The sequence below is a fragment of the Chanos chanos genome, chromosome 2, assembly GCF_902362185.1.
Source record: "Chanos chanos chromosome 2, fChaCha1.1, whole genome shotgun sequence".
Lineage (NCBI taxonomy): Eukaryota > Metazoa > Chordata > Actinopteri > Gonorynchiformes > Chanidae > Chanos > Chanos chanos.
The window spans coordinates 31,484,570-31,507,005 of NC_044496.1; the positions used below are offsets into that span (position 1 = coordinate 31,484,570).

Below are 22,436 nucleotides of genomic sequence, written 5' to 3' on the forward strand. Positions count from 1 at the left end.
ATTCCAAATTTTTAGACAAAAAACAGATCAAGGTAAACACGGATTTCTCAGAGAGTAAACTCACACAGACAGGCACGGAGAACAAATGGTCACAATCTGACATAGAACAGATACAGGGCAAGACTTAAATACACAGAACAGTTTGCAACAAAGACAGGCTATTGTTGGAAACAGATCAAGTAATAATAGAGATCATGTGGGGGATGGGGACAGGTGTAGACAGGAACAAACAGAAGCACATAGCAATACTAAACACAAACAGAAGCACATGGCATGACAATACACAGAATGGCCAGCAGGGCAGCCAAAAGTCACAGTCCCAGCAGGAGTACTGACAGAAATGTGGTGTCTATAATAATGAGTGTCTACTCCCTCTCTGCAATGAATTCAGATTTCTCTGCAACTCTATACAAACTGGGACTCCTCTGACACCTGCTCATTAAACACTGTGTATTGGCCCACTCTGTATGGCACGGGGGCCTGGCTTTGCTACTGTGTGCAGAACAGTTTTCTAACCTCTCACCTGCATGATACTGTCACCACCTGACCAACATCAGCTCTTGTCACATTGCTGAATAAAGGAAATGACATGCTTACTGGGTTCTTCATGAGTCTATTTGAGAAGGCAATCATGTGACTGTGGAAGATACTCACACACTTTAGGCAATGTTGTGACATTTTATCAACCAATTTTTCTATGATATTTTTCTTTAGGAGAACTGTATTTTTTTGTCCTGTATTTGTCTTCGCTGTGCACTTAATGAGGTGCTGTGTGGGATTGCATTAGAATCAGTGTTTGCTTGCAGGCATCACTGGGGAAATGTCTGAGCAGTGTGCTTTGGAAAGAAAGCGCCAAGTACAGCTATTTCCTATCAAACAGATTTCCATTCTTAATTCATCTAAATGCCTGAGGAAACCAATACCATGTATTCCCCACTGCTCTTTGTTCTCTTCCATTACCACATGTTTTCACTGCATCAGAGTTGCACTTACGCACACGTACACACACTCACACACACATATACACACACGCACACACACACACACACACACACACACACACACAGCACTACAGAGACAGAAAGAGATTGTGCTCAGAATATGTATGAATCAGTTCTCTTGCATTGTCATAGTACAGTGAAAATCTGAATCTTTTTGTGTAAATCTGAAAGGATGCTTGGGGACCTTGTCTGTTGGAGCAGAGATGAAGAGTTAGGAGCAGAGATGAAAGTCAGCCACCAAATGAAGCAGTGGATGTGGGAATGAAGGATGAACTCATGCTGCATCCATGATTAAATTATTTTTGAAATATGTTGTGGCTTCAAAGCCTGAGGCTTTAAAATGTAAATCTTGTACAGTGATGTCAAAATCATTTTCTTTAGTCACAACTATGGATGAAACACAGGTCATGAGAAATAGTGATTGTAGTATGGTTATAGTACGTTCACCCAAAAGACTTCAATTGGCTGGGTTTCAACTTCTCTCAAGCCATGTTTATTGCTGGATTCTTTGTTTGTGTCCATTTGAGTTGACCAGATGAAAATTAGGTGTAAGTATGTGCAAGGATTTCACAGCAGGCTTCCCATTTTTGTGTGCCTTCAGGTTTGTCAGTCTTTTTCCAGCTCCTTCATGGGGACTTGGAGCAGATTCGTAAGGACTACATGCGTCTCTTCACACGCAACGTCTCCATCACCAGGAGACTGGGTTTCTCTGACATCATCATGCCAGGTGGGCTATGTCCAAGCAGCTTTATATCCCTGAACTGTTATTGAAAGTGTGACCTCTGATAGCTTTCTCTCTCTCTCTCTCACTCTCTCTTTCTCTCTCTCTTATTGCCAAATGTTTCTTATAGTATTACTCTACTCAGGTAAGAACTCTTACCTGACATTGTGTAACTGAGGTTTTCACATAGCTGAGTTTTTTCTCAACTTGCCAAATACACAATACTGCAGTCTTGCTTGGTTTATAAAAGTTTTTACATGCTAATGAGTATGTAAAGGATGCTGACTAAAACACATTGTGGAAAGTGAAGCGAATTTTACCCAAAATTCATGTAATTGGCCACAGTATGTGGAATGTCTGTAGTTTTATTTTGAAGCCAATGCAACTCAGTTCAATTCACAAAAGAGAACAGTCTTTCTTAGTATGTGTTGGAGCAAAGTTTAGTGCTCATTCCTGCAAAAAAAGGTGTCAGAGTTTATCCAAGATGTTGTAAACCATAAAGCCTAGTTTGAACAGCATCACTCAGCTGTTAAAATTCTGTTCGGAGTCAGAGCAGCCCTGACGAACTGTCTGCATTTCTCTGTCAAAATGCTGGAGATGTTAAGAATAGGGGGTAAGAGGGCAAATGACTGAGAGACAGGCTGGCGTGCAGCCTGAATCAAACTCTTATCTCATAAGGATGCCTGGACTCCTCACACACAGGCCAGGGCCTGAGTTTGGGAAACTGAGAGGAGTAAATGTACAAGTACAAGTACAAGTACCATCCCTGGGAGGAGCAGTGGAGTAGGGGCAGAAGAATGCATTTTGGTGCCTTTAGAAGGGCCTGTCTACCCCCTTCCCTATAGTTGCAAGCAAAGAAGACATATTCAGTTCATAAAAGCTTCTGTATTTAAGACAGCCGTCTTTGTAGAGGATTTCAAACTGGTGGGTAACTTCATATTCATCATATTTTCTATTAATATTCTTATGTGTGTGCTAAAGGAAATACGGCTTATGATCTTGAAAGTTCAGCATGAGTTGTTAATGAAATAGAGCCAATTCAGTATGTTTGACATGAGTTGTTTTTAAAACTATCACGATAAAGAATGTAAAATTCTAAAACACGATGTGAGGTACTAGGGATGCAACCGAAACCAAATACATTATAATGCAATGGGAACAGTTATTTTTTCTACCCGAAGTTGTTCGTTATTATTTGGGGAAAAAAAACATGATTGACATGTCTGTGCGTTAGCCACTATGTTTCTTCAAATCGATTCATATGGCCATAAGATTAAAATGCCCATTCTGTCTGCAGCATAGGTCTTTGGTTTCACTAAGCAGTCCTTTTTAATTACTACACATTATTGAAAAGTGATCTCTATATTCTGTAGGTATACCGAGTCAGGTGCAGGAGCTAGTGAGACAAAGACCTTATGTGGCAGCTGGATTATCCCCGCAACCTATACATCAAAACGAAGTTTAGAACCTGTAGTTTTTGGCTGTATGTGTTAATTTCCTCCATTTAAAACAAAACAATTATTCACTACACATTATTCAAAAGTGACTGCAGTAACGTTAACACAGCAAGAATTGCGAATGAAGCAACATTGTAATTTAAGATTATTCCATTCAACTGAAGGATATTTTTCTATAAAAGTTTGTTGTAAATAGTTTCTATTTCCAATACAAAACAAAATCTTTCTATTTTCAAAGCATTTTTTCAGTGTCTGATTGTTCAGTGTCTCTCAGTTAAAGGGGTGGAGGTGGGGGCGGTGGTGGGGTTCAGACAGTTCATAAAACTTAGTTTGTAAAAATAAAAATAAATGCAGAGAGAGAGAGGGGGAGAGAGAGAGAGAGAGAGGAAAAGTACAGTATGAGGATGTGGAAATATATTTCCAAATTAATTATATGCCAATATTAAATCAATCTGACGCTTTGAAAGGACAAAAATCGCATTGCCAATGGATATTAGGTTAGAAAATACAACATTTGTCCTATTTAACCTGCCTTCCGGTATAAACCACGCCCACTTTCGGTTACAGATACGGAGACAGATCATTTTGTTTGTTGAACAGATACATATACAGATAATGACGTCTCTGTACACCTCTATGAGGTACACTGACTAACTGTCTATGGACACATTGTTAATTAACTGTCTGTGAACTGCCTTTTAACCTACTGTTTGTAAACTATCGTCTCTAGTTCTCTAATTGTCCTGTCAGAGGGGTTTCACACTCAGGTTTGTGCGATATAGTAATAACCTCCCTGTCAGTCAAAACCTCCTTGCCATATGCATGGCCGTAACCAAGGTTTGGAAAATAGTGAGGTCTGGGGGTAGGGTGAGGGGTGTGGTATGTATAAACATTACATATATAGAAAGACACCTGTTGCTATTTACAAGAAACAAATTTCATTTGTTTTCATTGTAGGGCACATGCACACAAAAAAACACAAACATTCTATGGGCACAGGCATGGCCACACCCTTCCCTCTGTCTGTGACTTGAACTGGACTTGAAACTGTGACTGTAGTTACTTCAGTCCCCAGCACACTGAAATGACAAAATAAAGAGGAGATTCAGGCAGACATAGGTTATTATCAGTGCAAAAGGCAACAGAGAAAAAATGTTGGTTTACTAATCTCCACAACGTGCATTACCTTTTCATGGAAGGCTAGCTGTATCCTCCTGTGGCCAGAGGCATCCCACTGTCTACGGACTCTCTCCCTCTCCAATTTGACTTTTTGATGTACATGCATCAGTGCCACTCCTGTGAGTCTGTCATTAGACATGGTAGATCTGAGCCATGGTTTGAGCCTTTGCATGGCAGAGAATGACCGTTCACATGCACATGTTGTCACTGGAAGCGTAAGGAAAATTTTCAGCATACACTGTATATTGGGAAAGAATGCCATTTGAGTTATTTGCAGAGTTTCCAATGCTTATGTGGGAAGGGACCCATCTTCAGATTGAAACTTGTGCCACCAGCATTCTGTTTCCTTCCCTACTGTCTCTGGGTCAGGGACATTGCAGGTTCATTCCTCTCAGAAAATCTCTCATCCAGCTCACTAGTTACATGATCTACCAATGTGTAGAAAAGATTTATCTGGTAGTGGTACTCCACTCATTCTGTGGATATGTTTGGCTTGCAGATCTGCTTTACTGCTGTTCTGCGCTTTGCTGAGATAACATCAATTGAGTTGGCCAGTGCTGTGGTGTTTTGAAAACATGACCTGAATCCTTGCTCATTCCTTTGGTTGGCTATGACTTGCCGCAAAATTCTTGCCTCTTCATATGCTGTGAGGATATCCAAGTTGGTAGCCTGCAGCTGTTTGGTGACAGGCTGCATGTAACCCAGCACTTTGTTGGCAATTACAGCTGTAATGATGGTCTCAAATCCATACTATGCCGGAGAGTACTGGCCTTTCCAGAGATGGCAGATTTTTCCGTCTCCATGGTCTCCAAAGCAGAATGTGTAGCAGTGAACTTCTCCACAAAAGCACTCAATGTGTTTGCTCTGGTATCCCATCTAGTGTCTGACATCAGTGGGATCCCTGCTGTTCTTGGCTGTCCTTCTGTCCTGGTTTCTGCCTCCAATGCATCTTTCCTGGCACCTGTGGCTGAGAAGAGTGCTGCGATCTTTTTAATGATGGACATTGTTTTTCTCACTAAAGGGAGGTCAGAACAACAATGCACCGCAACTACATTGAGCGCATGGCTCCTACAATGGGTGTACATTGCTCTGGGGTACAGTTCCCAGACTCTCTTTTGCACCCCACTCATGTTTCCACTCATTGTAGAGACCCATCATAACCCTGACTCCTTAGGAAAGTTGTCTGAAGGCCCCGCTGTGTCAGCTGGCCAAGAATGACAGAGGTAATTGTTGCTGCATCTTGACGAGGCAAAGGACAGAAACCGAGAAAATCCTCTCTTATCTTTATGTTTTCTTCCTCCTCATTGACGTTCTTCCTCCATGGACTCATCAGCTAACAGAGAAAAGTGCTGAGCTGCCTGTATTTTGTTAATCGGGTTCTCTCTGACTTCCTCTGCACAGCATTCTATTAGCTCATTCTGAATCTTGGGGGATAGGTACATTGCATTCTTGGGAGCAGTCTGCACATGTTGCTTTAGGGTCATGTCAAATTATGATTTCCAATTAACAAAGTAGGTGAAGTTTCCATTTTCACTATCCCCCTCCTAGGTCCCCCGGATGCCACATTTCGCAGGCCAAAACACAAGACACAATTATGCCAGTAATAGACAGTAAACTGTTACGGTTGATGATGACCTTCTCATTATATTTCTGGCTGATAACTGAGCTAATGTCCTTTTTTCCCTTGGACAACAGACATGAAGTTTTCTGCCAATTCAGTAGCTCTTTGGTGTCCTTCTGTTTGGCTATGCCTTGGAATGATGCCTCTCTTTTCACCAACAGCGTTCTCAGTGAAACCCTTTGTAAGAAAACTACAGTTTGAACCCTTTAACCTATTAAAACTGAGGCAGTTAGCACAGTGAGCTGAATCCTAATACGGTGAGTAGTGGAGCCATTCATATTTTTCTCCCACTGGACATTGTACTTGAGTGCTTTCCTCCAAATGCCCGATGGGGAAAGCTATGCTGTTCTGGTGCTACCCATCTATTTTGAAACAAACATAAATTGTCTACATCTGTAAGTGCCTCACCCTGAACGATTTTATTTTTCATCCTCACAGGGTCAAAGGGATGTAGAGTGAAGCCTCTGCACTCCTCTATGTTCTCCTCCTCCCTGCTGTATTCCACCTCTCTGTCCCTCTGCTCTCTGTCCTCCTCCTCTATGTTCTCCTCCTCCCTGCTGTATTCCACCTCTCTGTCCTCCTCCTCTGCTCTCTGTCCTCCTCCTCTGTGTTCTCCTCCTCCCTTCTGTATTCCACCTCTCTGTCCCTCTGCTCTCTGTCCTCCTCCTCTATGTTCTCCTCCTCCCTGCTGTATTCCACCTCTCTGTCCATTTGCTCTCTGTCCTCCTCCATTCTCTACTGCTGGCTCCCTTCCTCTTTACCCATCTCTTCTTCATGATGCCATTTTAAATTGGGTTTCTTTGTCAGAAAGATATTTAAAGCATGCTGTTTTAACCCTTTTGGCATTTCTGCTGTGCTCTGTGCTGCTCGTTTTCTGTGGGGACAGGCATTGTTAAATTAGACTCATCATAGACAGACAGACAGACAGACACATAGATAGATAGATAGATAGATAGATAGATAGATAGATAGATAGATAGATAGATAGATAGATAGATAGATAGATAGCAAAGTACTCCTTGAACCATTATTACAAGAGTCCAGTGGTTCAGTTATTGCACAGAGCCCAGTCCAATTCAGGTGTCCAATAGCTCACACAATGTAGATTAGAGGCAATACACAATAAATTATCAGAATCAGAATCAGATTTATCGGCCAGGTATGTTAACACAAGGAATTTGGTTCCAGCCGATGGTGTCTCTTTAGTACTACAGGCATATACAGACAATGACATGTTATTTACAGACCAGAGTACACAATATGCAAGCAATATACAGACAATATGAGACATCAATATACATAAAATGGGTGTGGAAGTGCAAACAACAACAGTAATGTGCATTAAGTAGCAGAAAGTACATGAACAATGGTAATGTGCACATGTATGAGGGTAGTGCAGTGAAACAAAACAAAACAAGACAAGACAAAAGAAGTACCGTAATTTCCGGACTATTAAGCGCACCTAAATATAAGCCACACCCACTGAATTTTAAAAAAATATTTATTTTGAACATAAATACGCCGCACATGTCTATAAGCCGCAGGTGCCTACATTGAAACAAATGAACTTTACACAGGCTTTAACGAAAGACCGTGCCTGTAACACGGCTCGTAACAAAACAGTAGCCTACCAAGAATATTTATGATGTCGTGCGGGCCGATGGAAAGCTCCGCTATGTTTGCATGAGTGAATTTGCGGAAGTTTGAAACTTTTTCCTCGTAGTCGGGAGGGAGCTGCTGACACAGAGTCGTCCGTGCCCTGATGGACAGGCCTTTACGTCTCATAAATCTGAGACACGACGATGGTCCACCTCTAAAATCCTCAAACTTCATTGCGGTGGTGATTGTTTTGGTATTCAGTCGGATCTGCACAGTTGAAACACCTCGGCCGTCTGCTCTCTGTGCGTTGACCCAGTCTTCGAGCTCATTTTCTAGTTCGTGCCATCTGCTTTTCTTCCCTCTGAAAGCTTTTGTTGTCTTTTTGCACTGAGTCAGTTCCTCACGCTGCTGTTTCCAACGTCTTATCATCGACTCATTAAGGCCAAACTCCCGTGCAGCAGCTCTATTTCCTTTTCCAGCAGCCAGATCGATCGCCTTCAACTTGAAAGCTGCATCATATGCATTTTGTCCGTGTCTTTCCCATGATAAGGGCGTGTACATGACAAAATGACTACCTTAATCAGAATGATTCAGTGGGAGCGCGCTCGATTTAATGTAAAGAGTTTCATTGGTTCACCATAACCCGTTTGGCAATTTCATTGGTCTAATGTTACGGAGCTCAGTTTTTTGGCGGCATGAAGCTTGTGAAACCGGGAAAAATCCATAAATTAGCCGCTTCATTGTTTAAGCCGCGAGGTTCAAAGCGTGGGAAAAAAGTAGCGGCTTATAGTCCGGAAATTACGGTAATATGCATCACATATGAGAATGGGAATGGAAGTATGATGTGTGTCACCATCTTGGATGAGTCCGATGACTGTAGTGTCGTCTGCAAACTTCAGGAGTTCAATAGCCGGGTCCTTGGAGATGCAGTCGTTGGTGTAGAGGGAGAGGAGCAGTTGGGAGAGGACACATCCCTGGGGAGCACCAGTGCTAACTGTCCGATGCCAGAGGTGACTTTCCCCAAGTTCACTTGCTGTTTCCTGCCTGTCATTAAGCTTGTGATCCACTGACAGATGGCAGGGGATACATTGAGCTGGGAGAGTTAAGAGGAGGGGATTTCTGGGATGATGGTGTTAAACGCTGAGCTGAAGTCCACAAACAGGATCCTTGCATATGTCCCTGGGCAGTCAAGATGTTGCAGGATGTAGTGCAGTCCCATTTTGACTGCGTCATTCTCTGACCTCTTTGCCTGGTAGGCAAACTGCAGGGTGTCCAGCAGGTGTCCTGTGACATTCTTCAGGTGGGACAACACCAGTCGTTCAGAGGACTTCATGACCACAAGATGTCAAAGCTACCGGCGTGTAGTCGATCAGTTCTTTGATAGAGGGTTTCTTCGGGATTGGGATGATGGTAGAACGTTTGGAGCAGGAGGGGACTTCACACAGCTCCAGGGATCTTTTGAAGATCCGTGTGAAGACTGGAGCCAGTTGGTCAGCCAGGCTTTTAGACAGGAGGGAGAGACACTGTCTGGACCCGGTGCTTTCCTGGTCTTCTGTCTCAGGAAGAGCCGGCTCACATCCTCCTCACATATCTTGAGTGCAGCCTGAGAATCAGAGAGTGAGGGTAGGGGGGTTGCCAGAGGTGTGATGGGGGCTACTGTCGTTGAGCTGGAGTGTGTGGGGGGTGTGAATTTGTCCCTCTCAAACCTGCGGTAAAAGGCATTCAGGTTGTCGGCCAGGTCTTTGTTTGCCTCAGCAGGCTGAAATGGTCTTCTTTAGTTTGTGATGTCTTGCAGGCCTCTCCACACTGATGCAGGGTCGTTGGTTGAAAACCTACTTTTCAGCTTTTCAGTGTAGCTTCTTTTAGCCACTCTGATCTCTTTTGTCAGTAGGTTTCTGGCCTGCTTGTAAAGGGCTCTGTCCCCACTTCTGTAAGCTTCTGCCTTGGCCTGATGAAGCTGTGCTAGTTTGGCTGAGAACCATGGCTTCAGAAACACTCCAATCAGTGCAGTCAAAACAGTCTTGTAGTTCCTGCTTTGCCTCGCGGGTCCATTTCTTCACGGTTTTGACCACAGGCTTTGCAGATTTTAGTTTCTGCCTGTAGGTGGGAATAAGATGAACCAAGCAGTGATCGGGTGAAGCCGCCCCAAAGCTGCCCAGGGAACAGAATGATATACATCTTTAAGAACTGTGTAGCAGTGGTCCAGTGTGTTATTATCCCTGGTGGGACAATTAATATGCTGTCTACATTTTGGTAGTTTGTGGTTTAATTTCGCTCTGTTAAAGTCCCCAAGGATTATGAAGAGCGAGTCCGCGTATTTTTGTTCCAAGCCGGTTATCTGTTCAGCCAGGGTTTGCAGTGTGTCAGTCGCGCTGGCCTGAGGTGGCATGTAAACACCGACTAAGATGAATGAGGAAAACTCACGCGGAGAATAAAAAGGCTTGCAGTTTAGGAACAATGTCTCCAAGTTCGGGCTGCAGTATTTGCTTAGCACTGTGACATCTTTGCACCAGTTTTCATTGATGTAGAAGCAAATTCCGCCGCCTTTCGTTTTCCCTGATGGCTCCATTACACGATCCGCTCGGTGTAGATGGAAACCCGGCAGATGTAGTCCACGGTCGGGGATGGATTTGCTGAACCAGGTTTCAGTGAAACAGAGGGCAGCAGAACGTGCAAACTCCTTGTTTGTCTTGCTGAGGAGAAGCAGCTCGTCCATGTTGTTGGGCAAGGAACGGAGATTCACCAGTTGAATCGATGGGAGCACAGTTCGAAATCCCCGCTGTTGAAGCTTCACCTTTGCACCGGCGCCTTTCCCCCATCTGTGTCTTTTCCACATCCCCCACAGAGCCGCTGTTCCTCCGACTAGTATCTCCCAAAAACTGTCCATGTTTGTGAAAACTGGTGAAAAACGATCTGGAATGGACTGTCGTATGTTAAACAGTTCTTCTCTGGTGAAAGTAATCAGGTTTGAGTAACCGAACACACACAGAATAAATAAAAACAAAGAAAGTACTAGAGAGCGCTGTACCGAGGATGCCACCCTCAGTGCCATCATGCTCAATATCATTGTCTTGAAAGTTTACTGTAAGGTGGGTGTGGAGCTTTCATATTAATATGCATTGCTGAATGAATAATAAATCATAGCAAAATTATCTGGAGCATCAAAATACATAGGTCTACAGTATGAAGCATGATAATTAAGCTAAGGTTATTTATAACTTTAGCTACCTATAAAAATAAAAGAAAAATGCTTAAGAGTAACACCATCACAAGCTAATGTAACAGGTCCCGGAAGTGAGGACTATTGTAGATATTAAAACCTGTTAAAACAGGAAAAGTGAGCGGAGGGAGAAGACGCGGCTGTTCTCTCAGGCGTTCTCCTTCTCTTTATTTAACATTAAAATATAGAAAATCATCTTATTCTTACACATATATAGGTATGTAGAGATATTATTATATGTATAAATTGTTTTTTTATATATATATATAAATATAAATATATATATTGTGTATCGTACAGTCTTTAAAGCTTAAAAAAGAGAAATGACTAAAATCACACAACAGAATGCACAACAGAGAGAACAGCAAATAAATTAAATAAACACTACACAAACAAATGTGACAACACTTTGTGCGTCACACTAACGTCATTATGTAAGGAATAATGTATAGTCTGCCGGTCTATGCATTATTCCGTTTGTTATACAGTTACTTGCCAAAATGATTAAAAGAAACTTCACACAATATTTCATTTATGATTTTATTGCCATTTAGTGCTGATGATGAGAGGCTGCGCTCGTCCTCTCTCTCGCAACTCTCACACACAGCGGACACTACATAACAATTCTAAACTGAAGTAAACATGTACTCATCTCAGAGGAGAACTTCTCATCCACAGTTTTTTTATCCAGTTGTATCCAGCCTCAAATTTTATGTTTAGCTCGAAAAAATTACCGAGGTCCAGACCTTGGTGACCTCATAGCTGGTTACGGGCATGCCTCTGATAATCAGTGGGATTTTTTGTGTGGACTAAACCCAGACTAACACTGTAAAATATGATCATTCTCTAGATTACAGAGTTCATAGTGAATTCTTCTCTTGTTATACAGTACTGATTATTGGTACTTTAGGTATGTTATTTATATTTGTCTTAATTAAACTTCAGACTGTGATGAACTGGCTGTTTGTGTGTGTGTGACGTGCAGGTGAAACGAGGAATGACCTGTACCTGACCTTGGAGAGAGGAGAATTTGAGAAAGGGGGGAAAAGTGTTGCCCGAAATGTGGAGATAGCCATGTACCTGCTGGATGGAGATGGCCAAATTCTCAAGGTATTGTGGACTGCTGGAGACCTAGAACCCCGGTGACAGCTTTAGTGTGTGGTGTTGAGAGGCTGACTGGGTGGTTTACCTGTTGAACTCTGCCTGGCAGGGTTTGGTGTGTGCAGGCTCAGGTGAGCCGGGTGTGGACCAGTACCACTCTCTGGTTTTATATCACAGTAACAGCCCCCGCTGGGCTGAACTCATCAAACTGCCCATCCCTCTGGACATGTTCCATGGCACACACCTCCGCTTCGAATTCAGACACTGCTCCAGTAAGACACTCCCTCACACTTCTTGGTCCAATGCCAACCTGAAATATAAGTATATTCTTCTATTTTTATATTCTTATATTATTATATTATTACATTTTTATATTATTAAATTGTTATATCTTTACATTATTATATTATTATTCAGACACTGTTCTAGTAAGACACTCACAGTCTATCCAATACCAGCCTCATAATATTAACATTAATATATTCGAGCCAAATCTAGAGGAGAACTCACATTCCCTTAAAAATATTACAGAAATACAGCTATTTATGGATATAGTTAGATAAAGACATGCAATGTTTTTTTGATCAAGTAATTTTTTTCAAGTATATAATCCACTCATTTACAAAGTGGTTTTGATTTAAGATGCTGTAACATTTTAATGTTGACTTCTAGATATTCCAGAGTTGACCATGTAAACGTGTTTTTGGTTCTTTTCTGCTCATGGAATTAAACTGAATGCTGGGTTTCTTCCATAGATGCACTATAAACCACACTAGCACATGAAGGGCTGACTTCTGTGATAGAATCTACTGTACTAACTAGACTAGCCATACATAACAACAGCAGTGCCTGCACTGACTGCAGTCAGTTTTAATGAGCAGTTTTGTCTTTGTTTTCCATAGCAAAGGAGAAAGGGGAGAAGAAGCTGTTTGGGTTTTCGTTTGTGCCTCTGATGCAGGATGATGGGAGAACTTTGCCTGACGGGACCCACGAGCTCATCGTACATAAGGTCATGTTTGGCATAAGATACCAATGCACAAATTTATATATATATATTTTATAACTTTTTGTCACTTTGTCTTTTTTATCTCTTCTCATTATCTTGTGTTTCCTTTCTAACAGTGTGAGGAGACCACTAACCTACAGGAAACATCTCGCTACCTCAACCTGCCCTTCTCAAAGTTGCGTCTGCAGACAGGGAACAACCAGACAGTGAAAAATAGCAAAGAGTCCTTCTGGATCATCTCCTACCTGTGCTCCACAAAATTCACTCAGAATGGTGGGCAAACACTCTGCATTGCTCAGAAAGCACAGAGTTGTTCAGAGATCATAATTAGTTGAAAAATATGCTAGCTCAAATAATAACACCCCAGTTTGACTGACTTTACCATTACTTTGGTTTTCAGAAAAGCCCTTGCTGCTGCAGCTGATTCCACACACCACCATTTTAATATGCGTCTCTCAGCTTTCACAGTAGCACAGAGAAACAAACTGGAAGATAGAGCTGTAGTATGTCACACAGAATGACCTGTTTATGGAGCTGTCCATCAGTTTGAGTTCAAGGGTGAATAAACATGACATCAAACAGGCGGCACCCCCGTAGGGTCCTCACACACCTGCCTGTGTTGACCTTGGAGGTCGCCCGGTGAATTTACTACTCTGCTGAGAACTGAACATGACACCATTAGTGTTCAGAGCAGATCAGTGACTCTGTTCCTTATACAGTGTGTATGGAGCCGGTGATTTTTTTACAGCGTACGTGTAGAGCTGCTTTTTTTTTCTCTACAGTGTGTGTGTGGAGCTGCCGTTTTTTTTTACAGTGTATGTGTGGAGATGCTGGGTTTTTTGGGGGGGGGGGGGGGGGTTTACAGTGTATGTGTGGAGCTGCTGTTTTTTTTTGTTTTTTTTTACAGTGTATGTGTGGAACTGCTGGGGTTTTTTGTGTTGTTTTTTTATACAGTGTATGTGTGGAGCTGCTGTTTTTTTTTTTTTACAGCGTATGTGTGGAGTTGTTGTTTTTTTTTCCACGGCATATGTGAGGAGCTGTTGTTTTTTTGCAGTGTATGTGTGGAGATGCTGGGTTTTTTTGGGGGGGGGGGGGTTTGCAGTGTATGTGTGGAACTGCTGTTTTTTTTATAGCATCTGTATGGAGCTGCTGTTTTTTTGCAGTGTATGTGTGGAGCTGCTGTTTTTTACAGCGTATGTGTTGAGCTGCTGTTTTTTTTTTTGCAGTGTATGTGTGGAGCTTTTTTTTTGCAGTGTATGTGTGGGGCTGCTTTTTTTTTGCAGTGTATGTGTGGAGCAGCTTTTTTTTTTTACAGTAACAGGGCTCATAGGGACAAACTTACTGGGTCTTACCGGATATTTGTTTAGTGTAGGATGCCACTGACACACAGCATTCTTCATAATACTAAAATAGCTGGCACAGGTGCAAGTTTGTGTTTACAAAATAGATTCACGTCTTTTATATTGTTAGATTAATGAACAAGTAATAATACATGTAGGGCACACATAATGTATGTGAGTTCATTAAAAAAATCAGTATTGGATATGTTTTTTTAAGGATTGTGCTGTTCATTGTAACACTTATCCACGTAAAAGATTTAAGCGTATTCAGAATGAAATTGCCATGACATGCAGTCAGTTGCCAGACTGCATGAATGAAGACTTCTTGGGCAAAGACACCTTGAGTTGAGTTCACTGTGTGGAGCTCCTGTATTGTTAATCTGCCTATTGTTAATCTAACCTGCCATCTCCAGGTGACATTCTGGACTTTCTGAAGTGGAGTGCCCAGCCAGAGAAAATCAGTGATAATCTGTCCAAACTAAAGACCACCGATGGCACTGAGATTGTTAAGGTGAGCGCATCACATGTTGGTTTAGGTGAGTCTATCATGTGTTGGTTTAGGTGAGCCCATCACATGTTGTTTTAGGTGAGTCCATGGTTAAGGTTGTCAGGCTCCTGTGTTTGTTCTCAACTTTTGTTCTAATTCTGTTACCATTACAGTTTCTTCACGACACGCTGGATGCCCTGTTTGGCATTCTGGATGAAAGCCCTCAGAGATATGGACTTAAGGTTTTTGATTGCCTGGTACGTACTGATGACAGTTTCTTATTGTTCAGCCCTGCTGAGATAGCAGAAATACACTAAAGAAAAGAACTGTGGAAATGACCCCGTAACAAAATGCTGCCCTTAGACAACCTGTGTCCCTGGCTTACAGACAGACCTGGCTTTTCATGTGTATTAGCACAGTGATTCTCAACTCCAGCCCTGGGAGCCCACTGTCCTGCACGTCTTTGTTTTAACTCTTCATTATATCACAGCTGTTGACCTAATCAAAGGCTTGATGATTAATTGATCAGTGGAATCAGGTGTGTCGGTCCTGAGTTAAAAGAAAGACGTGCAGGACAGTGGGCCCCCAGGACTGGAGTTGAGAATTGCTATATTAGCATAAAGACTCATTCAAATGCCAAGTCTGTGTCATATAAAAAATAAGAAATGTTTCATTTTAATCCAACCACAGGGATTTTTTTAGGGAATCGGTTCCCTCTAACACTATCTTCTTTTTTTTAAGTGGTCATTAAAAACCAGTGTGTTCCACTAACTCAGAATTCCATAGTAACTGTTTTAATGATGTAATGATTAGTTTTAGTGGAATTAGTGGAGGCTGTGTTCTGGAATGAGGTAAATGTGGAAAAGGGTTTATGCTGCTGTTTAATCTGACTTGTGTATTTCTTAGGCAAATAATCAACATTGATCATTTATTTTTTGTCATATTAAAACTTCAGTAATTTATTCCTGAAGTTGATATGTGGACCTTGTATGATCCTGTTTTTTCTCTAGGTATATATAATAAATTTACTGCAGAACAGTAAGTTTCAGCATTTCGGGCCAGTCATGGACAAGTACATTGAGAATCACTTTGCAGGTGCTCTGTCATACAGGTAAGACTGTAGAACGCATGAATATCAGCTTTATAAAAACTACATTTCCCTATGTCCCGTTCTATACCACCTCACTATACAAACAAAGATTCCTTCAACCCCCACTCTTTTTCACCTCACACAGTGCTACATAAACTACATTTCTGTCAGTCTCCCTCTGTTTCACCTCACACTGTTATAAGACTACATATTGCCCTCTAGTTGCCATGCAGAGTGTTGCCAAACTTTCAAAGCCACACGTAAAAGACAATGGGTTGTCCTCCACAGGATTCTGTACAATGTCTAGGCCTGCTATAAGACCTCAACTGATCAAAAAAAAAGAGAAAGAAAAGAAAAAAAATTAAGCATTAAGATTATCTTATGATGCTTTCTCTCACTCTTTAAATATATTTTTAAAAGTGGTTTACCGCATGTTTGTAATGTTCAAAATGATCCCACAGAACAGTTTATTGACCTCACTGTGTGCTATGTTCTAATATCAGATCCTTTAGAACACAGGTGTCAAAATCCAGTCCTGGAGGGCCATGGTCCTGGTATTTTTCTTGAGGACCAACTAAATAGAATCCCTGATTGGCTGAAGAGTGTCCACACCTGTTTTCAAGGTGAAAATCAACAGGTAACTAAGAGGTGGAAACAAAAATCAGCAGGACCCTGGCCCTCCAGGACCGGATTTTGACACCCCTGCTTTAGAACAATTACGATGGGACATGGTGTATTTGATTTGTGTGTTGTGTGTGTTTTTTTGTTGGGTTTTTCCATTTCCTGATGAATGGTTGAATGTGAGTGAAGCTTGATGTCTGATCCCAGTGGTGTTTACTCACACAGAACAGGCAGGGCTGTAAATAGCCTCACACTCTCTTTCTCTCCCAAAACCTGCTACATACTCTCTTTCCCTCCCAAAACCCGTCACACTGTCTTTTGACATGATACATGTGGATCTGTATTGTACATGTGTCTGGAGGCTGAGGTGGTGTGTGTGTGTGCGTGTATGTGTCTGTCCTTATTTCTCATCCTTGCATCTTGGTTCAGTCTTTTTTCCACCAAATTCTTTCAGCTTGTTTTTTGTTCTTTTGTTTCTTCCTTCCAGCATTGCTTTCTGATTCTCTTTTGTTCTATCAGTTTCTCTTTCTTTCATCCTACTTACACTCACTTCGACTTGCACTGTGCCCTTTTTATCCAGTTCTCTCCCTTTATTTTATCTTTATTCTTTTATGTCTCTCTCTACTCCAACTCAGTGTCACTCATGTTTTTTTTCTGCTCCTCCACATATTTTCCTCCCATCCTTCCACTCTCTCTTTCCTCTCTCTCTACCTCTGTCATTACCTTCTCTGACTGTTGTTGCTGTGTATGTAAGTGAAGCTGTTTTGATAAAAATGTATGTATGTGTATGCGATATGCTGTGAAGACTTTGAGGTGTGTGTGTGTGTGTGTGTGTGGGTGTGTGTGTGTGTGTGTGTGTTTGTGCTCATCTAAATTTCCCTCCTTCTCTGTCTCTCTCATTCTCTCTCTCTCTCTCTCTCTCTCTCTCTCTCCCTTTCTCTGTCTCTCTTGCTCCTTATCCTTTCACCAGTCCATTTTGGGAAAAAATGATAAACCTTACCGAAATGATAAACTTTACACAGGAGTATATGACATATTCTGATCAATGGGTCAAGGAGGCTCACTTCTCCACTTCTCCTTAATGCACAGCCTCCCATGACAAGACTATAAACTGTCACTTTTCCAAAAAAAGGACTTTTTCTTTATTTAGCTGTCTTAGTTTGATTAGACCTTTATCTGTCTGTACACAAAGACCTGATCATAATACTGAAGTGAAATGTGTGTCTATACACAGACACCTGATCAGAATACTGAAGTGAAATGTATGTCTATACACAGAGACCTGATCAGAATACTGAAGTGAAATGCATGCCTATACACAGAGACCTGATCAGAATACTGAAGTGAAATGTGTGTCTATACACAGAGACCTGATCAGAATACTGAAGTGAAATGGGTGTCTATACACAGACACCTGATCAGAATACTGAAGTGAAATGTATGTCTATACACAGACACCTGATCAGAATACTGAAGTGAAATGCATGCCTATACACAGAGACCTGATCAGAATACTGAAGTGAAATGCATGCCTATACACAGAGACCTGATCAGAATACTGAAGTGAAATGGGTGTCTATACACAGACACCTGATCAGAATACTGAAGTGAAATGCATGCCTATACACAGAGACCTGATCAGAATACTGAAGTGAAATGCATGCCTATACACAGAGACCTGATCAGAATACTGAAGTGAAATGCATGTCTATACACAGAGACCTGATCAGAATACTGAAGTGAAATGCATGCCTATACACAGAGACCTGATCAGAATACTGAAGTGAAATGCATGTCTATACACAGAGACCTGATCAGAATACTGAAGTGAAATGTGTGTCTATACACAGACACCTGATCAGAATACTGAAGTGAAATGCATGTCTATACACAGAGACCTGATCAGAATACTGAAGTGGAACCTGGACAGAATAATTGATGCTGAATACCAGGAACAGGCCCAGCAGGTTCTAAAGGTGAGAACCTCAGTCTCGTTTTGGTGTATTTTTATATGAAAAAATATTTGGAGATCTGTTTACTTGTTTAATTTAATTGCAATCATGATGTATAACAGCTTGAAATACGCAAACAGTATGATTCAAACAGAATGGGCCCAGACTGATGTTAATGAATATTAACCTGAGATGCTCTCAGGTTATGCTGAGTTGAATAGGCCATGACTTATTACATAGTTAAAACATATTTAATACATATCTGAAACATAATCCCAGAGTTAAAATATATTCACATAGTTAAAATATACTGTATTTAAATGGTTAAAACATATTCGCATGGTGAAAACATATTTGCATAGTTGCTGCTGAGTGGTTGTTATGAAGCTTAATGCTTGTATATAAATTCATTTCATACATGTTACAGTGCTAAACCATTCTGGTAAAGAGAGTGAGAGATGATTGGCCCTTGGCCGAGGTGAAAGGATGTGATAGACTAAACCCTCTGCTGCAGAGGAGTAGGCCTGTTTTCTGTGCCCTACATTTCCAATCACAAGGCTGTGTAAGTGTGACTGTCTGCCCCACTAGGCTACAGAGTACCTATTTAAATACATCGTACAGTCACGGAGACTGTACAGCACCGCCAGTAAAGGCCAGAATGAAGACGAGTTCCACTGCTCCATCCATGAGCTCTTCAAATCCATCCATTTGTTCCTGTCCCACAAGAGCAAGGGTATCAGCCCGGTAATACACACACAGGTACATAATATGTGAATTCTGTTCAAAGACCCTTGTTTTCTTGGATAAGTTAGGCGAAAACTGTCTTCACGCCAACCACACATGGGTTGGCATGCATGTGCGCGTGCGCGTGTGTGTATGTGCATATGTGGTTTTGTCAGTCACTATTTTGACAGGTTAGCATAATGACCCTCCAACAGTATCATCATGTAAACTGACAGACTGCTTCCAGCGCTGGCGCATTTCCCTCATTTCCCTTATTTCCTTATTAACAAGTCTATATAGCGTACGTTACCAGCAGTTCACCCTTTACTAATATTACTGTGTACTCTATATATAACATGCGCGTGCACGTGTGTGTGTGTATGTCTGCATGCATGCGTGTGTGTGTGTGTGTTATATCAGGCTGTGTTCCTGAGGTCTTTTCCAACAGTGTGTTGTGAGCTGTTGAAGATCTTTCCAGTAAGGGAAGTGGCCAGCCTGGCCCGAGACACACTGAACAGTTTGCCAGCTCTCTCACACACAGACTGCTCCTTGCAGGCTGTCAAGCTCCAGTGCATCGCTAAAACAGTGGAGAGTCCTCTGTACACTAATGCAGGTTGTTGTACATTAATGTGTGTTGAGTGTAATGTGTGGTAAATGTTTGAGTGTGATGTGTGATAAATGTTTGAGTGTGATGTGTGATAAATGTTTGAGTGTGTTGTGTGGTAAATGTTTGAGTGTGATGTGTGATAAATGTTTGAGTGTGATGTGTGGTCAATGTTTGAGTGTGATGTGTGGTCAATGTTTGAGTGTGATGTGTGGTAAATGTTTGAGTGTGATGTGTGATAAATGTTTGAGTGTGATAAATGTTTGAGTGTGATGTGTGATAAATGTTTGAGTGTGATGTGTGGTAAATTTTTGAGTGTAATGTATGGTAAATTTTTGAGTGTGATGTGTGATAAATGTTTGAGTGTGATGTGTGATAAATGTTTGAGTGTGATGTGTGATAAGTGTTTGAGTGTGATAAATGTTTGAGTTTGATGTGTGGTAAATGTTTGAGTGTGATGTGTGGTAAATGTTTGAGTGTGATGTGTGATAAATGTTTGAGTGTAATGTGTGATAAATGTTTGAGTGTGATGTGTGGTAACTGTTTGAGTGTGATGTGTGGTAAATGTTTGAGTGTGATGTGTGATAAATGTTTGAGTGTGATAAATGTTTGAGTGTGATGTGTGATGAATGTTTGAGTGTGATGTGTGATAAATGTTTGAGTGTGATAAATGTTTGAGTGTGATGTGTGGTAAATGTTTGAGTGTGATGTGTGATAAATGTTTGAGTGTGATAAATGTTTGAGTGTGATGTGTGATGAATGTTTGAGTGTGATGTGTGATAAATGTTTGAGTGTGATAAATGTTTGAGTGTGATGTGTGATAAATGTTTGAGTGTGATGTGTGATAAATGCTGCTGTAAAATAATGTGTTTTTGTGTTCCTCTGCAGAGTCTCGCTGTGTGCTGCTCCCAGTGGTTTTGCATCTTCTTCATATGCACATGCAGGAACAGAGAGAACTGGTGCTGTGTGCTAACATCCTCACCAGTATGCTGTCACTCACAAACAGGGACGCTAAGGTGAGGGTGTCTGTGACAATGATGCCTTTGGTCAGAGCTGACCATTACAAGCCTTCTGTTAGACTCAAAGCCATCAGACAACTTACTGGCTACACACCGAGTCTTAGACTTAGAGTGCTTTTATTGTCATTTCCACATATTCATGACTCATACATACAGGGGAACGAGATTGCGTTACACAAGGACCACAGTGCCACATAAAACAAATAACAAATAAATACCACATAAAACAATAAACAACGCACAATAAATACTGAGGACAAAAAAAAGTATTGAGTAATAAATATGACAACAGAAAGTACTGAGTAAGGACAGAAAGTACTGGGTAAGGAAAGTACTAAGTAAAGAGTAAAACTTCTACAACATACAATAAAAAAAACCTACATATTACAAACCTACACATAACAAGCACACCTGACACAGACAGTGAATTACTGGCAACAGCATTGGCATTGTGCAGGTAGGTGAGTTGTTTGGGGTGTTAGTGCAGTTGATTGTGCAAAAGTGCAATTTATTGTGCAAAGGAGAGGTCAGAGAATTGCTGTTTGGAAGTTCTGAGTGTTCAAGCTGTTAAGGAACCTCACAGCTTGAGGTAAGAAACTGCGGCATAGTCTGGTGGAGGCAGCACGGATTGTCTGGTACCTCCTGCCAGAGGGAAGGAGGGTGAAGTGGATTTGGGAAGGGTGGGTAGGGTCCTTGACGATGCTGAGGGCCTTTCGGGTGCACCGTGCATTGTAGATGGCCTGTATGGGTGGGAGAGCCTTTCCTATGATCTTTTCAGCTGTCTTCACTATCTACTGTAGGGACTTGCAATCGCAGGCTTTGCGGTTCCCAGCAGGCTTTGCAGTTCCCAACGCTAAGTCTCTCTTTTTCTCTCTGTCCTGCTTGCTGTGTGTGTGTGTGTGGGTGTGTGTAGGAGTGTATGGCATCTAAGGAGGTGAATGTGATTATGGACAGTCTGTCTAGAGTGTTATTGAGGACCATACTGGAGGTGACAAACCGGCCACAGCCTGCTGGGACAGCTCTACACCTGCAATACCAGGATGTTACAGTAAGTGTAAACCAACCCCACCTTTTCTGCCCTTTTTCAGCCCAACTCATTTAAAGCAGAATACCCTGCAACTGACTGAATCTGGTGTCCGTTAGATCAGCCCAAATAAGACCGAAAACAAGTGCGGAAGAGTCGGATTATACAGCATAAAACTACACAATATGTAATGCAGGACACAGTAAGTTATGTAAATATAGAAAAGAAAAGTAATATCATGTGAAAAAACACAGGGTGGTGTGCAGTGTTGATTGAGTACTAAATAGAGTATGTGTGTAGTGTTGTGTGCAGTTTTGTTTGAGTAGAGTATTGAATAGGGTGTGTGTGCAGTGTTGATTTAGTAGGGTGCGTTTGCAGTGTTGTTTGACCAGAGTATTGAATAGTGTGTGTGTGCAGTGTTGTTGGAGTAGAGTATTGAATGGGGTGTGTGTATTGTGTATAGTGTGTGAATGTGTGTCTCTGTGTGGTTTCAGGGAGAGTTTGTGGCCTGTTTGCTGACCCTACTCCGACAGCTGAGTGATAAGGACTATCAGCAGATCCTTGGCAAGTTCCCCAGCAAAGAGGACCTCACAGTAAGAGCACTTCTCACCCTGGACCCCCTGACACCGCATACACTGTTCCTTTGGCTTCATGTCCATTCATTTTGTTGT

At 41.6% G+C, this 22,436-nt stretch overlaps 1 protein-coding gene across 1 annotated transcript in view; it reads left to right on the plus strand.

Annotated features, from left to right (window-relative positions):
- Window positions 1–22,436, plus strand: part of dock4a (dedicator of cytokinesis 4a) — a 61,557-nt gene that overhangs the window by 15,141 nt on the left and 23,980 nt on the right. The window contains exons 13-26 of the mRNA XM_030765241.1: window positions 1,603–1,728; window positions 11,784–11,908; window positions 12,009–12,171; window positions 12,802–12,908; window positions 13,022–13,178; window positions 14,659–14,756; window positions 14,906–14,989; window positions 15,743–15,843; window positions 18,338–18,419; window positions 18,984–19,154; window positions 19,539–19,731; window positions 20,611–20,738; window positions 21,655–21,789; window positions 22,260–22,358. Of these exons, the coding sequence (XP_030621101.1) occupies window positions 1,603–1,728; window positions 11,784–11,908; window positions 12,009–12,171; window positions 12,802–12,908; window positions 13,022–13,178; window positions 14,659–14,756; window positions 14,906–14,989; window positions 15,743–15,843; window positions 18,338–18,419; window positions 18,984–19,154; window positions 19,539–19,731; window positions 20,611–20,738; window positions 21,655–21,789; window positions 22,260–22,358 (1,769 nt within the window). The remainder of the gene's footprint in view (window positions 1–1,602; window positions 1,729–11,783; window positions 11,909–12,008; window positions 12,172–12,801; window positions 12,909–13,021; window positions 13,179–14,658; window positions 14,757–14,905; window positions 14,990–15,742; window positions 15,844–18,337; window positions 18,420–18,983; window positions 19,155–19,538; window positions 19,732–20,610; window positions 20,739–21,654; window positions 21,790–22,259; window positions 22,359–22,436) is intronic.